The 13,787-nt window shown below is 38.4% G+C and overlaps 1 protein-coding gene across 1 annotated transcript in view; it reads left to right on the top strand.

Moving 5' to 3' along the window:
• Window positions 1–7,750, top strand: part of LOC307146658 (heparan sulfate glucosamine 3-O-sulfotransferase 3A1) — a 36,189-nt gene extending 28,439 nt beyond the window's left edge. The window contains exon 2 of the mRNA XM_079850866.1: window positions 5,525–7,750. Within this exon, the coding sequence (XP_079706992.1) occupies window positions 5,525–6,146 (622 nt within the window). The 3' untranslated portion in view covers window positions 6,147–7,750. The remainder of the gene's footprint in view (window positions 1–5,524) is intronic.
• The last annotated feature ends 6,037 nt before the right edge of the window (window positions 7,751–13,787 follow it).

The following is a 13,787-nucleotide window of genomic DNA, read 5'->3' as shown; positions in this document are numbered from 1 at the left end:
GTACTTGGTGTAGAAAGGGGGGAAGAAAGAAAGAGAAAACACCTGCAACACACCAAACCAACACTTTACCACACTTCCTAAAGACAGATTTATTTGTCCAAAATAAGGTTTAATAAATAGCATTCAATATAGAATTTTTGTAGGCATATAAAGAATTCCGGCTACCCCATTATTCCTATTACAGTGAAAGTAGGGCGAAAAAAACTTTTCTTTCAGTGTGCACTTGGACTGTGCTTTGAATAAAGTACAGTGTGTGTGTGTGTGTGTGTGTGTGTGTGTGTGGTCTGGAAACTTTGCTCAAATGCCTAAATTAGATTTTATTGGATTATGACAGGAGTTTAAATCACTGAGTGAATTAAGGTACCAGTAAAAATCTTTGTGTGTGTACACATTCTTGAATATGTCATGAAATGAGCCATTTGTTTCAAATTTCATCTCCCATATTTAGTCTCCTTGAGAAATATGTCCCTACAGTTTTATCCAGTTTATTCGCTTTATGAAACGAAATATAGTAAACCTTTCTGCAGATTTCCCTGCAGCAATAAATCTGAGATCTTGAATTCCAGAGCTTTTTTTGCTAATTTTGCACTTTCCTAAACTCAGATTGAATTACCTTACCTTTGGATGGTCATGTTCGGTCATTCTAATGTGATCTATCTATTATAATAACAAAATAAAAATACCTTTTTATTTATATTATATATTTAAAGTCAAATTATTTAAATAATATGACATTTATTTTATTATTTATTTATTATTTAGTGATAAGATAAAGCAAATCATTAGTTCTGGCAGATCACGTCAGTCAAGCTCACATCAGCTGATCCACATCTACCAATAGGAATACGATGCCTATCACAGCCTGTTCAACTATGTGATTTAGCAGTCATTGCAATATAGACAAATATTTAACTGCAGAATGCTGTGATTGACCAATCAGAACCAAGCATTCCAGAGATCTGTGTAATGGTAATGATGCAATGACTTTCGCCACTCTAATACAATCTGTATTGCTTAAGCAAAATGCACAACCTCTCACACACACATCTCACTCTTTGCCTTAAGTGCAAGACTCTTGAAAAGTGAAGTGAAAAAAAAACTACAATAGATGACAAATCTACACTTCTCTGCCATTAAACTGTGTGGATGGCAAATAACAAAATCTCACAGACATGTCAGACAATAACAGCTTGCAAAGCTTTTGCCTTTCACAACAGCCAGAGCCTTCTTGATGGTTGAGTGATCTCGGAGTGGAAACATATCATTTCCAGCACTCACCTGCTCTGCTGTCCGTCAGAAGTGATTCGCTCTCGCATATACTCGCAAACTTCGGCCGCTTCAGGACAGGTGAACCATCGCAGCTACATAAAGTACCGGCTGACAGGGTCACAAAGTCAGACAGTTGAAGTTAATTTGTGTTATTTCAAAACACATAGACTCACACACGCTAAGACTGTGACGGTCGTTGTAAATCACAGACACACTCCATTGACCTCCACTAGAGTTCAGCGGTGAGAAAAAGAGAAAGAATGAGAGAAAGAGACTGTCTGGCCAGAGGCTATAGAAATATTGAGCCAATTATCTGACAATTATCTGCCCTGGTTGCCAGCGTGGAGTTGTGGACGATATTTATGGGTGCTTTACCTCTCTATGGGGAGACATGAATCTACAGCGGTGTGGCCTCTGTACCCTCGTGCCTTTTGTGATTACCGCCCGTTTGACTCGCTGTGCCCCCGTCTGTCCCTGTGCGCCACACTTGCACTACAGCAGGAAGACGTAAATCTGGGCTGATATGGAGAGAGATGCTTGGCAGCAGTTCATTTGTATTAAACACAAATGGAGCAGAATGCTTTAAGAAAAGGTTGAATGAATTTGTGCAATATGCTATAGTGCCTTTTCAAGCCATTTTGTTCTAAATTTTTTCATGCAGCTTGTAATATTATGAAAATGTAGACATGTTTTGGACATGAATTTAACATCAAGATCCAATATATATGTAACTTGCTTTGCTTAAAGGGATAGTACACTCAAAAATGAAACATTTGTGATCATTTACTCACCCTCACTTTATCCAAACTGGTGTAAATTTCATTTTTCAGTTGATCAGTTAAATTTTGTTTAATATTTTCAGTGAAATTGATGAACTTAAGCTTTCAGGCTTCAAAAAGGACACAAAAATCAAAATTTAAGTAAATTACAATGAATCGTCCCCTCCAATAAGTGGGTAATTCAACCAGATTATTGAGTCCCTCAAAAACCGAATGATTATTTAAAAATATGTGACTCAAACGTGAAAAAGATGAATCAAATATCACTACTTCTCTTAGATTGTATGTTGTAATAGTTGTAAGGTCCTTTTTGCATCGTTTTTAATTGTCATCCAGGTTGAAACAACCTGTGGATGAGTAAATTATGACAATTTATATTGTTGGGTGAACCTGTCCCTTTAAAGCTCATTGTCTGCATATGAGACAAAGCATTTGGCTGATATTCTTCAGTTGGATCGCTACGTGTCGGACCCTGCAATGAACCGGATGTGTTTAATGGCTGAAGCTTTCTGCCTGTATTAAATGGCTGAATGTGTGTTCAGGGAGTCATATTCATACGGCGTGAAGAAGACATCAAACACTGCTCTGAAAGGACTGTAAATCATTTGTGCTCAGAGGCAACGCTACTTCAAGTGTTACATCATTTGCGCCGCCAATAAACATCTGTTAGAGAAAGCCTCACTTTCCCTTGCCAGGGAATGGAGAAAAATATTCTTTCTCTAGCACCCTCCCTTTTATACTGTCCCTCAGAGAACGGTAAAGCTGTGAAAGCTGTCCATCTTTTCTCTTTCGCTATGTCTTCCCTGCTCTCCCTTATCCCCCTCTCTCTCTCAATTATATCATTTGATACAAGAGTTTGTTTAACTTTTAAACTCTCTACGGGCTCTAATGTCTGAGAAATGGCCTTGTGCTGTGACAGAAAGAAGATTTATCCTGACTGCTGGTCTATTTCAAACAATCGCATCCCAAAAGATGATTCCCGTTTTTTACTCATTTCTTCATATTTTTAAGGGTTAGTGCACCCTAAAAGGAATATTTTGTCATGATTTATTAATGGTGTTCCCAAACCTCTATGATTTCCATTCATCCTTGGAACAGATAAGGAGAAAGTCTGCAAGCAGGTGTTTTTTTGTTTTGTTTTTTCAGTAAAATGAAAGAATGATATTGAAGCATATGGGCACTGTTGAGCTAGAGAGGGAAACAATAAAATGAAAATCATATTTATAAAATATATATTTGTATTTAATTATATATGCTGACAATTCAGCTTTGCCATCACAGGAACAAATTACATTTTTAAATATATTAAAATAGAAAACTGTTATTTTAAATAGTAATAATATATTCACACTATTACTGTTTTTATATTTTGAAGTAAGTTAATGCAGCCGCAGTGAGCATAAGAGCAAAAAATCACAGACCCCAAACTTTGAACTGTAGTAAGTAACAAAAAATGACACCTGTATAGAGTTTCCATACCCACTATTTTAAATTAATTTGTAGGATTGTGGTACCTGGACTTACTTCCAGCACAACTACTTTGCCTTGACAACAAGAAGGATGCAACTTATTAAATATAAATGCTACGTTTGGACCAAGCTCATGTCTATTTCATAATAGAGGCAATGTTGTGAATTTTACAACGGAAAAAAGTTTGTCCCTGATGCCCCTACAACCTGCAGGATATGATGCCACATCAGCAAGTCGGGCCCACCTGGCCATTAGGAATCTACCCATCAATAATTAGTCACAAATTTACATGTGGAACTCATACGGCTTACTTAAATTGTGTTGAATTCTTTACAACACCACATGAATTATATATATATATGTCAAACAGAATATGTACATGCATGCTGTAATTAATGAACAAACAAACAAACAAACAAATTCATTAATGTCACATTTAAATGCAAAACAATATGATGAGACAATATAAATTTACAGTACATTACACTTTATCAGGTAATTTAGCATAAGTGCTGCACATTTTAATACACTATAAAAGAATAATAAATAACTAAAAGCAAATAAAAAAACAAGCAATAATAGTACCTGGGATTTTGTATAGGTGGTGAGTTGTGTAGCTGGTGGTTAAAACCCCTAGCTGATGACCACTGAAAGTTGAAACCTCAGTACCTCAAACCTTCATTGAACTATCGTTATCCTCATGAGCAAAAGACTTTATCTATTTTGGGGGGGACCTGTTATAAGCATACTGAAAGTCAGTTAAAACATCAGCTTAAATGGAAAAACAAGTTATTAATATGCATGCAAAAAGTTTTGCTGTGTGTTTTGCACCACTTTAATTTGTGCTCCAGTAACAACTTCCGTCTGTGGGAGTGCTGCAAGCCCGACTCAATCAGCAACCTACGGTGTTCACTTGAGCGAAGCGGCCCAGCTGCACAGCACATAAACACTCGCTGCTATATGCTGGATAGTCGCTGGGCTCTTGTTTTTACCAGGAGGCATGAATTTGTGGTGGCATGTGACAAGAAATACAATTGCCAATGAAAAATAAGGACCTTTTTCAGAGCGACCTAAAGGGCTAAAGCTACTGACCCCGGCCCACTAATGCCATTACAGCCCATAAACTGACTTCAGGGTTGAGGGAGGTCATTTTGTCAGGGCCTAAACCCCCTAGTGGAGGGAGATAAATAATTGAGGGCTGCATTCTGCACTCGGGCTGAATTTGAAGCAAACGGGCCTTATGAGGCTCTAAATGGTGGAGTGCAGTGCTGTAAATCATTAATCCACTGCTTTTATCCTCTTTGGTTCAGGTCAGTGTCTTGAAGGCACTAGAGAGCAGTGGGCTTAGAGAGAGTGAGAGCGGCATGGACAAACAGATTAGACTCTTTTCTTCCTCTTCAAGATCTGAAAGGGCTAGAATGCAAAGCACAAGTGAAAAATCACATGCCCCTGCTTGGCTTGTAATGGAAACAAAAACAAATGGTTATTTTTCTTAAGAGAGGACTATCTTAAAAGCCAGCATGAGCAGAAACGCTTTTTTTTTTTTTTTTTTGGCAGATACACTGTCTTGCAGTTTGAGCGAATAATTTGTCTTGTTAGTAAATGTGCTACAAAGGGAAAGAAACCAATATGATAGAAGACGGGGTCTAGGGTCATGTGATGTTCAGGTCACTGCCTGATGGTCTAATGGAGTCTCAATTAGCGCTAAGAGCCGCTGAGAAAAGCAGTCATTCTCTCAGAAATGAACAGAGGTCAACTTTGAGAACTCTGAGTGTTAGATGCTGTTTTAGAGAGAGAGAACAAAGCTTTAGATACAGTTTACCAATTGAACTACTGACAAAAATATTGAAAAATGACGAAAGATATGCATTATGAGTCATGACAATATACAAATATATATATATATATATATATATACACTGTTATCTTTTGACCAGTAGTGTACATATTGGCTGTTAGCATAACTGTTGCTATAATTTCATCAACTTATCTCTGTTTCTTTACAGAGACCTGATGCCTAAGACTCTGGAGGGCCAGATCACCATGGAGAAAACACCAAGCTACTTTGTGACCCGCGAGGCTCCGGCCCGGATCTACGCCCTGTCCCGCGACACCAAACTGATCGTGGTGGTCCGGGACCCCGTCACACGAGCCATCTCTGACTACACGCAGACACTGTCCAAGAAGCCGGACATTCCTACTTTTGAGAGCCTGACGTTCAAAAACAGGACTACAGGGTTGATCGACACCTCGTGGAGCGCCATTCAGATCGGCATCTACGCCAAACACCTGGACAACTGGCTGCAGTTCTTCCCCATGAGCCAGATCCTGTTCGTGAGCGGAGAACGGCTGATCAGCGACCCGGCCGGAGAGCTGGGCCGCGTGCAGGACTTCTTGGGGCTCAAGAGGATCATCACAGACAAACACTTCTACTTCAACCAGACCAAGGGCTTCCCTTGTCTCAAAAAGGCCGAGGGCAGCAGCAAGCCCCATTGCCTGGGTAAAACCAAAGGGCGGACCCACCCAAACATTGACCCTGAGGTCGTGCAGAGACTTCGAGACTTCTACAGGCCTTTCAACATGAAGTTCTACCAGATGACTGGCAGGAAATTTGGTTGGGATGACTAACAGTAGTCCGTGAGATAGACCCTGAATGTTGGAAAAAGGAAGAAACAACCTTACTGTGACCTCACCAGCAACATAACTATGATAATTTCTTCTCTCTGAGAAAAAAAAAAAAAAGCCTAAAATTGGCCCAATCTGGCTGTGGAGAAATTGGAGCAAAAGTGTGAAGAAAAGTCCACATCCAACTCAAGTTAGGTACAGAACTTTGAACAAATGTCAAAAACAAGAGTAAATGTCCTCACACTGCTACTCAGATTCCAGATTCAAATGTGACATTTTGACCTCTTACATCCTCATCAGACAAAAAGAGAGTTAAACATTGCCTATGTTGATAAATAGTGTAGGCATTTATTTATTTATTTTTTACCATTGGGTTTTTGCCATATTTGTCATTTCAACGGCCACATACTGTACCGTAAGAGAACCTAAGAGAGACAGCTGAAAGCTGAAGAGATCCCTCTAGAACTATGCATTTGGACATTGAACTGTGAATTATATGTCTTGAGTTGGAGATCAGATTAGTCCTTCTGCCATATTTAAAGTAGAAAAACAATAGCTGCTTATATAGCTTTGCAATTATTTGGAAGAAAATATCAAAACAATAAAAATGTGTATTTTTTTTAAATGTATTTATTTAAAAAAATATATGCACACATATACAGTTTACATATTTTTAATCTTCACTAAACACCTCCCTTCACTTTTTTGCATGTGCAGGGGTGATTTCTTTTGTATTTTGAACCATATAACACAATGCCTTTTCAAAAACTTTTAATGTGGTCTAAAAATGTGCACATTTAAATGTTTACCATCCAGTTCACTGAGATTTATGAAACATTGTTATTTAAAAAATATTCCTTGTGTCAATGGATCAAAAGACAACAATAGGGCTGCCAATGAAGTAAACATGCAGAATGCAATGGCATTTCCCCTGGGTTAGTTTTTTTGGTACAAACAAATATTTGTCCAAATTGTGATTTGACTGGATGGCAAGCTTTTAAGAGTCCATTTAAAGTTATGTGAATGATGTGAGTGTGTGAGAGAGAAAGACACTGTTACAAAGCAGCAGTGGCTTTAAGACACTTAATAGTGTTTCAATGCCTCATATGATCCATCGCGGTCATATTTGAACTTATCTGATTTCTTCTCACCGACCAGAGTGAGGCCAGGTGGGCTTTAGGCATCAGCTGTTAAGGCCCTGGAGCTCAGCGGCCCCTTTCCAACTGGTCACCCGAATTGACTTGGACTTAGGCCCGCCAAAACCTAAGTTCCTCCGGGGCTGACCAGTTGGGCCGTGAATGTGACCGGGGTGACACTCAATTTAAAGGTGATTTGTGTAAGTTTTCAATGTGAAAATGCTTTAAAACCCCACCCCATCCATAGGTTGGTTTCCTCAAAAAGTTTGGGGTGGGTTTACCTGTTTAGAAACTTAAAAAGTCATTATTATTTGTTTCCTTTTGCTTTTGGTGGTGCAGAAATTACACACATCACCTTTAAGTTCAGAGGGAGTGAATACATTTTTTTCCTTTGCAATATTATCAATGACATTATTCTTTTATAATTATGTTTATTTAATTTGAATAATACATTTTATAAAGCACAATTTTAATAAAAAAAAATTAAAAACATTTCCCAGACTGTAATTCTATTTGCAATCCTACATCAATAATAACCTAAATACAGAGCTTATAGCTCACAATTATGACACTCAGTTCTTAGTCAATGCTACATAAATGAAATTATAAAAAAAATAATCAAAATGCAGTGTTTTGTGGCTCCAGAAAGGCTCAAGACCATGGCAGCAGACAGCAGCCCTCATCCTCCACTGGCTTCAGTCCTATCTGTCCTGCTCCATCCAGCCTCATTGTCTTGGCTTATCTCTGTCCACGCCAGACAGTTCCAGGATGCTTCGAGGCCCCCAGAAGATGCTCCTCATTGTGGGTTTATTATTTTCTGGATTGTGCATAAGCCTGTCGGGAGTTTGCTTTTCTAATTTGGCTGGTTAACGACCATTTGTCGAGCACCGCTGGAAACGGAGACGGCAAGATGGTCCACTTGCACTGGCAACCACATAAACCTCTTGAGGAGGAATTGGATTTTTAACCCAACCTTTATCTTTTGCTCGCTCTCTCAGTTTATCACTTGCAAATGTACCTCCGCTTTAAGGCTCTTGACAGCCACCAGCTCTCCACCAATCCCTCGTTCCTTGGCTTTCGTTTGTTTTCGTTTTCATCGCTGGCCTCAGTGCTCCCCCGAGTCCCGTCGATCCACTCCGTGCGTTTGTTTTAAAAAGAGACTGTGCAGCCAGGCTGGAATCTGACAGTGTTCATTATGAACTTAAATCTGACAGTGTTTTTTATTAACTTAAACCGGGTGTTAACCTGACTCGCATCAAAATTAAATTCCACAGGTTGGGTTTCTTACAGACTCCAGTTCCAGCTGTTCAGCTCAACCACATCACAATCCTAATCAAGGACTATCTATATAACGCTGTCGAATTTATGGATTGAGAACTTACTAATGAGCCCACAAGTGCTTAAACACATGCAATAATCCAAATGTCAAAATAATCATCCATCACTGTAAATCTACAATGCTTTGTATGATGTAAAAGTTTCTCAAATAACTGGGAATATATCATACTGATTTGCAAACAATTTTTCAAGTTCAGCCGACTTTTCTGTAATCAATTCAAAACCATTCACATATTGACTCCCATTCCCATAATTTCTGCCTTAGTTCAGGTTTTGCAAACTTGCATTTGAAGCTGGAATACACCTCACAACTTTTACAATCTGAACTGATTTTAAAATCTTAAAGGGGTCATGACTTGAGAAATCATTTATGCGTTTATGTGTTTGTTCGGAGCATTTGACTGCAGATTGTTTTGTAAACGAGGCACAATGTAACGGAGAGTTTGCAAAGACACTTTTGTTGACATATGAAGTAGTCAGATGTACTGGATCCGACAGCAGTTGTAAATGATTTCATCATGCTTTGTCAGTAAATTGCGGTTTTATATGGATGATGTTTTCAGAACACTTACTCACGTGCAATAGCGTGGAGGGAGGTGTTGATCCGTTTTCCTATGCAATGATGTTAGCCAATCATAACAGTGGCTGTTTACAGACACGCCTTAAAGGAGCCACCACTTAAAAACAGATCATTTTAGACAGAAGTTCAAAATGAGGGTTACAAATAATAATTTCTTCCAAAAATCTATCAACTCTGACTGCCAGAAATCTGCAGACTTTCAGTAACTAGCGTCAACAAGGCCAGACTGAAAATTGGGGCAAAATCTGGGCAAGTTTTGTAGTGCATTCCAGCCTTTACATTGCTGTTGATCAGATTTGAAATGCTGAACATTCTAACAATGATGTCATATTTGAATTTCAATGATGTCATATTTGAATTTCAATGATGTCACATTTGATTTTCTTCAATCTATTTAACCATCTAAGCTGCATTTGCATAGTAACGACAGTGGCACAGTGAGGCTCTGAAAATGAAGGCCACAAACACACACACACACACACACACACACAAAACACTATACCTGTCCTCAGCTGTCAGCGAGGGCCTGTGTCAGCTCAACACTGGGAGGGTGAAGACACCTGTGTGTAGTCACTTGTGCACAATTACCCCCTTTCAGTCTCTTGTTAGCCCTGATAACACACTCATCCTGCCTCAGCAAGACCATGTGTTCTGCAATAAGACAGACAGAGAAAATTGGACACAGATAGCAATATTAAAAGTTTATCTTTTACCAAGGGGCAATATTTGCTGCCTGAAAATGATTGTGAGGGGAATTTTCTAACTTGTCTAGAGAATTTTTCTTAAACATATAAATTAATAATAATAATAAAAAAAAAAAAAAACATACGTCACTCATTTAATAATTCAGCTATTTAAACTCTAATATAATTCAGGCTCTTTCTTAAAATATCCAAATCAACACAAACACAACACACACATACCACATACACACACACACACACACACACACACACACACACATACTGTATATTGAGGTTGATAAAATTTACATAAAATAAACTTAGAAATAGAATAAAAAAAAAAAACAAAGGCAACATTTCTCATTTTCTCAGTTAGTTTAGCTAGATGTACTAAAATAACTAAACCTAAAACTGAAATAAAAAAAATATGCGTACATTTTTTTATGAAAATTACTAAAACTTCAACTAAAATTAAAATGAAAACAAAATATTAAACATAGTAATAGTGTCTCAATGATACTAAAATAACACTGACCTATTCTAAGACAATTACACCTTCATCTACCCAGGAAAGAAGCTCTACATTAAATGGTCTGTAATGTATTTGACATTATATGCTCTATATGGTCCATACATTTTGATATAATTTCTGTTTCAAGTTTTGCAGTTGTTGTAGGTGGTTTCTGATTTAGGAGCTGGTTTAGTTTTGTTTTCATCAAATAGCTCCACATTCACCGGCTCACCTCTGAGACAGTGAATAAAGATATCAGTCACTGCGGCATGTGAAGAGGTGAAGAGATAAAGTACCAAAAGGCAAATCTACTTTTACAAAGTCCACAACGTTTAGGACAGGAACATAAGGAAGAGGTATTTGAGACCGGTAAAGGTATCACAGATGTTGCGTGCACGGTTCATTAAAAAGGTCATGCAATGTAAATGAGAATGTGGAGGGGATCAGTATTCACCTTTGATGCTGTAAAGTGATGGTGGTCTCTACAACGCGCACATGCAACTTTTCTGACATTATATCGTGCGTATACACACACACGCGGAGCAGTCGGCCTGCGGTTGGCGATCAGGGGGATCTGCACTTTGTTTTCGCTGGATCTCAGAAACAGCGCTTAATCTTCATAATCATCTGAGCAAACACGATTCAAAAGCACAGCCTAAAGCCTGTATTAATAAAAGAGCTTTTCAGCCCCGTGCCTGGGATGGGTTTTTAAACGGTTTTGTTTCATCTTCGTGTGAATGTACAGTCCACACAAGAGAGCAAGTGATTTTCAAATGAAACAGAGCAAGGCCAAACGCCCTGGGTAAACATATCAAAATCTGCGTTTAATAGAGTCATTTGTCGTTGTCATGAAACAGACCGTTTCTTTTAAGATCTGATTAAGAGGTATTTTATGAACAGATGTCACTCTTACTGGAAATATGTTGTTTACAGAGCGATTTCTTTTCAAGTGCCAGTCTGGAAATAAAATGGACAAAATTGGCCAATTTGAGAGCATGCGACCGTCCCATTTAACACTTGAAATATTAACACATCTGTTCTGAAGGAAAACAGCAGAACCTCTTTAAAAGACTTCATATTGCTCTGAACTCTCAAAGAAATGTGCAGCTTTTTTGGAAATATTAATGAAGATTTCCACCCAATGCCCAGAAAAACAAGGTAACAGCAGTCTCAAAGAGAGCCAGGGAGCTGGACGAAAACTTTCAAAAGGCGTCTGGGAGCTGCTTCTGGCTTACAGAGGTTTCTTTTTGTTCTACAGGTCCATCAATCTCATTTTATTTCCATAATCGGATACATTTATGAGTGAAGGATTTTCAATATATATATATATTTTTTTTTTTTTTTTGGAAAAACAAAAATATATTATGGAACTTCCATTTTATCCTTCAGGAATTAACTGCATAAAAAAATAAATAAATAAAAAACATTCTGTATTCGACAGGCACAGTAGCTGATAAATCTATAGATATATTCGAATCCCGCTCGGAGCAGGTCGAGTAGGACCGGTAACATTTGGTGCCGTGACCCGGATGGGAGTGAGGTTTGTGAGGTGTAACGGACGTAGGCCAGTAAGAGCTATGTGAGTAAACTTGTGAACATGATGACACCGTATCAGCCTATTGAAACACGAAACACTCAGTCAGATACTCCATCAAAAATACATGCTGATAAATGGCTCGTCCTTGTGATAGGGACAGTAAGGAAGCGCAGCATGAGACGAGTGGGACCGTCTTGTTTCTTGGTGGCCCGCAACAAACGCCTCTAAATAAGTAATAAACGAGTTTGTCCATTCAGTAAGTTTATAAATTAATGAAAAGCTCAGTGTTTACCCTGTCCTCATTATAAAGGGCAGAACCTAAAAACACTACAACACATAGAGCACACTGTATTCACACACACACACACAGAAGAAACCGCACATTAAAACACACGTGCACACTTAAAAATGCACACTCACACACACTTGAACAACACAGCTCAGTCAAGCAAAGCAAGTGATGATGAACGTTATAAATAATTAACGCCGTCCGAGTGCCAAAGTGCCATGCTAAGAGATGACATGCAAACATACGGGGGGCAAAGTCAGCGAATTATTCATGACCCTAGCACACCATGCGGGCCGCCAGATCAAGAAGCACCCGCAGTGATGGACAGGGTGCCACCTAAATAGTGCGCTTGTTTGCCATCCCGGTCAACATCACAAAGGACCACACTCACTGAAGAGCTTAAGAACGGTTTAGAAATGCAGTCTGCTCTGGATTTATTGGGTTCTGTGTGCCGACACATTCTGCCTGGGTGCTGCTGGATAAATCAAGCTGTGCTCAGGAAGGTTGTATGTGGTTAAAATGGAAATTGTGGAGAGTACATAAATTCTGCTCGGGCACGAAGAGGCCAAAGGGCAGCAATTAACCTTCTTAGAGAAGGTGAAACAGACCAGTGGACAATTTCTGAGAGTGTCAAAGCGAATGAAATAGAGTAGGAGAGAACAATGTCTAATGAGCCCAATGGGAATCAGGATATCCAACAATCTATATTTACTTGTCACCCTACTCTTATCACAGCATGAGTTTCCTAATCCTGTTACATCCGATAAAAAAAAATAATACAATAAAAGCACAAATGAGACCTTTCAAATGACTATAATGGCATGTCCCAACTAATAGGAAGTAGCCAACAACAAAGTTGTTCTGAATTCTTTGATATGCGTTGTAACGTCAGCATGATGTATAGTACCAAGGGTTTAATATACAAAGTGAATATCTATAAAATAACGCAGTCTGATTTATATTCATGTCAGCATGTAAATATATAGGTTCAATTATTGATTTCATCATGTCATGTACTGTACTGACATACAATAAACTAAATTCATTTCATTGTTGATTGTATATATATATATATATATATATATAGTCATACTGTTTTTCACCAATTATGTAGTTGGGTAGTATGCAATTTCTGAAACAGCCAAACAATCAAGATGGCGAAAGCATCGAGCATGTAATACGCATGTTCATTACATCACTGTTTTCACAAATTCGCATTTTTGTATTTTACACAAAGACGATAACGGTCTCGTTTTTAAAAACTTGCACTTTGAAACCCGTTTTCAAATGTTTGCATTTTCAGGTCACCAAAACGTAGTTGTCGTGTAACGGTGTGAACAGCCCCTAGATAACTGAAAAAAGTATTCTGAGCAATCTCGCTTTTCTCTATAATGCGTCATGCAATAACTTCCTCATTTATTTTTTGTTTCTCCAGCTGTGACAAATGTGCTGCTATGAAGTGCAGTCTATAAAACCCAGTTACAGCCTTAGAAATATGGAAGTTTGTTATTTCTCCACAGGAGTGGGTTTTCTCAAGGTCTCGCTGTATGATTAATGCATCTTAAACCGT

The sequence above is a fragment of the Squalius cephalus genome, assembly GCF_949319135.1.
Source record: "Squalius cephalus genome assembly, chromosome: 19".
Lineage (NCBI taxonomy): Eukaryota > Metazoa > Chordata > Actinopteri > Cypriniformes > Leuciscidae > Squalius > Squalius cephalus.
Note: the sequence above shows the minus strand (reverse complement) of the source record. Positions and strands in the feature narration are given on the sequence as shown.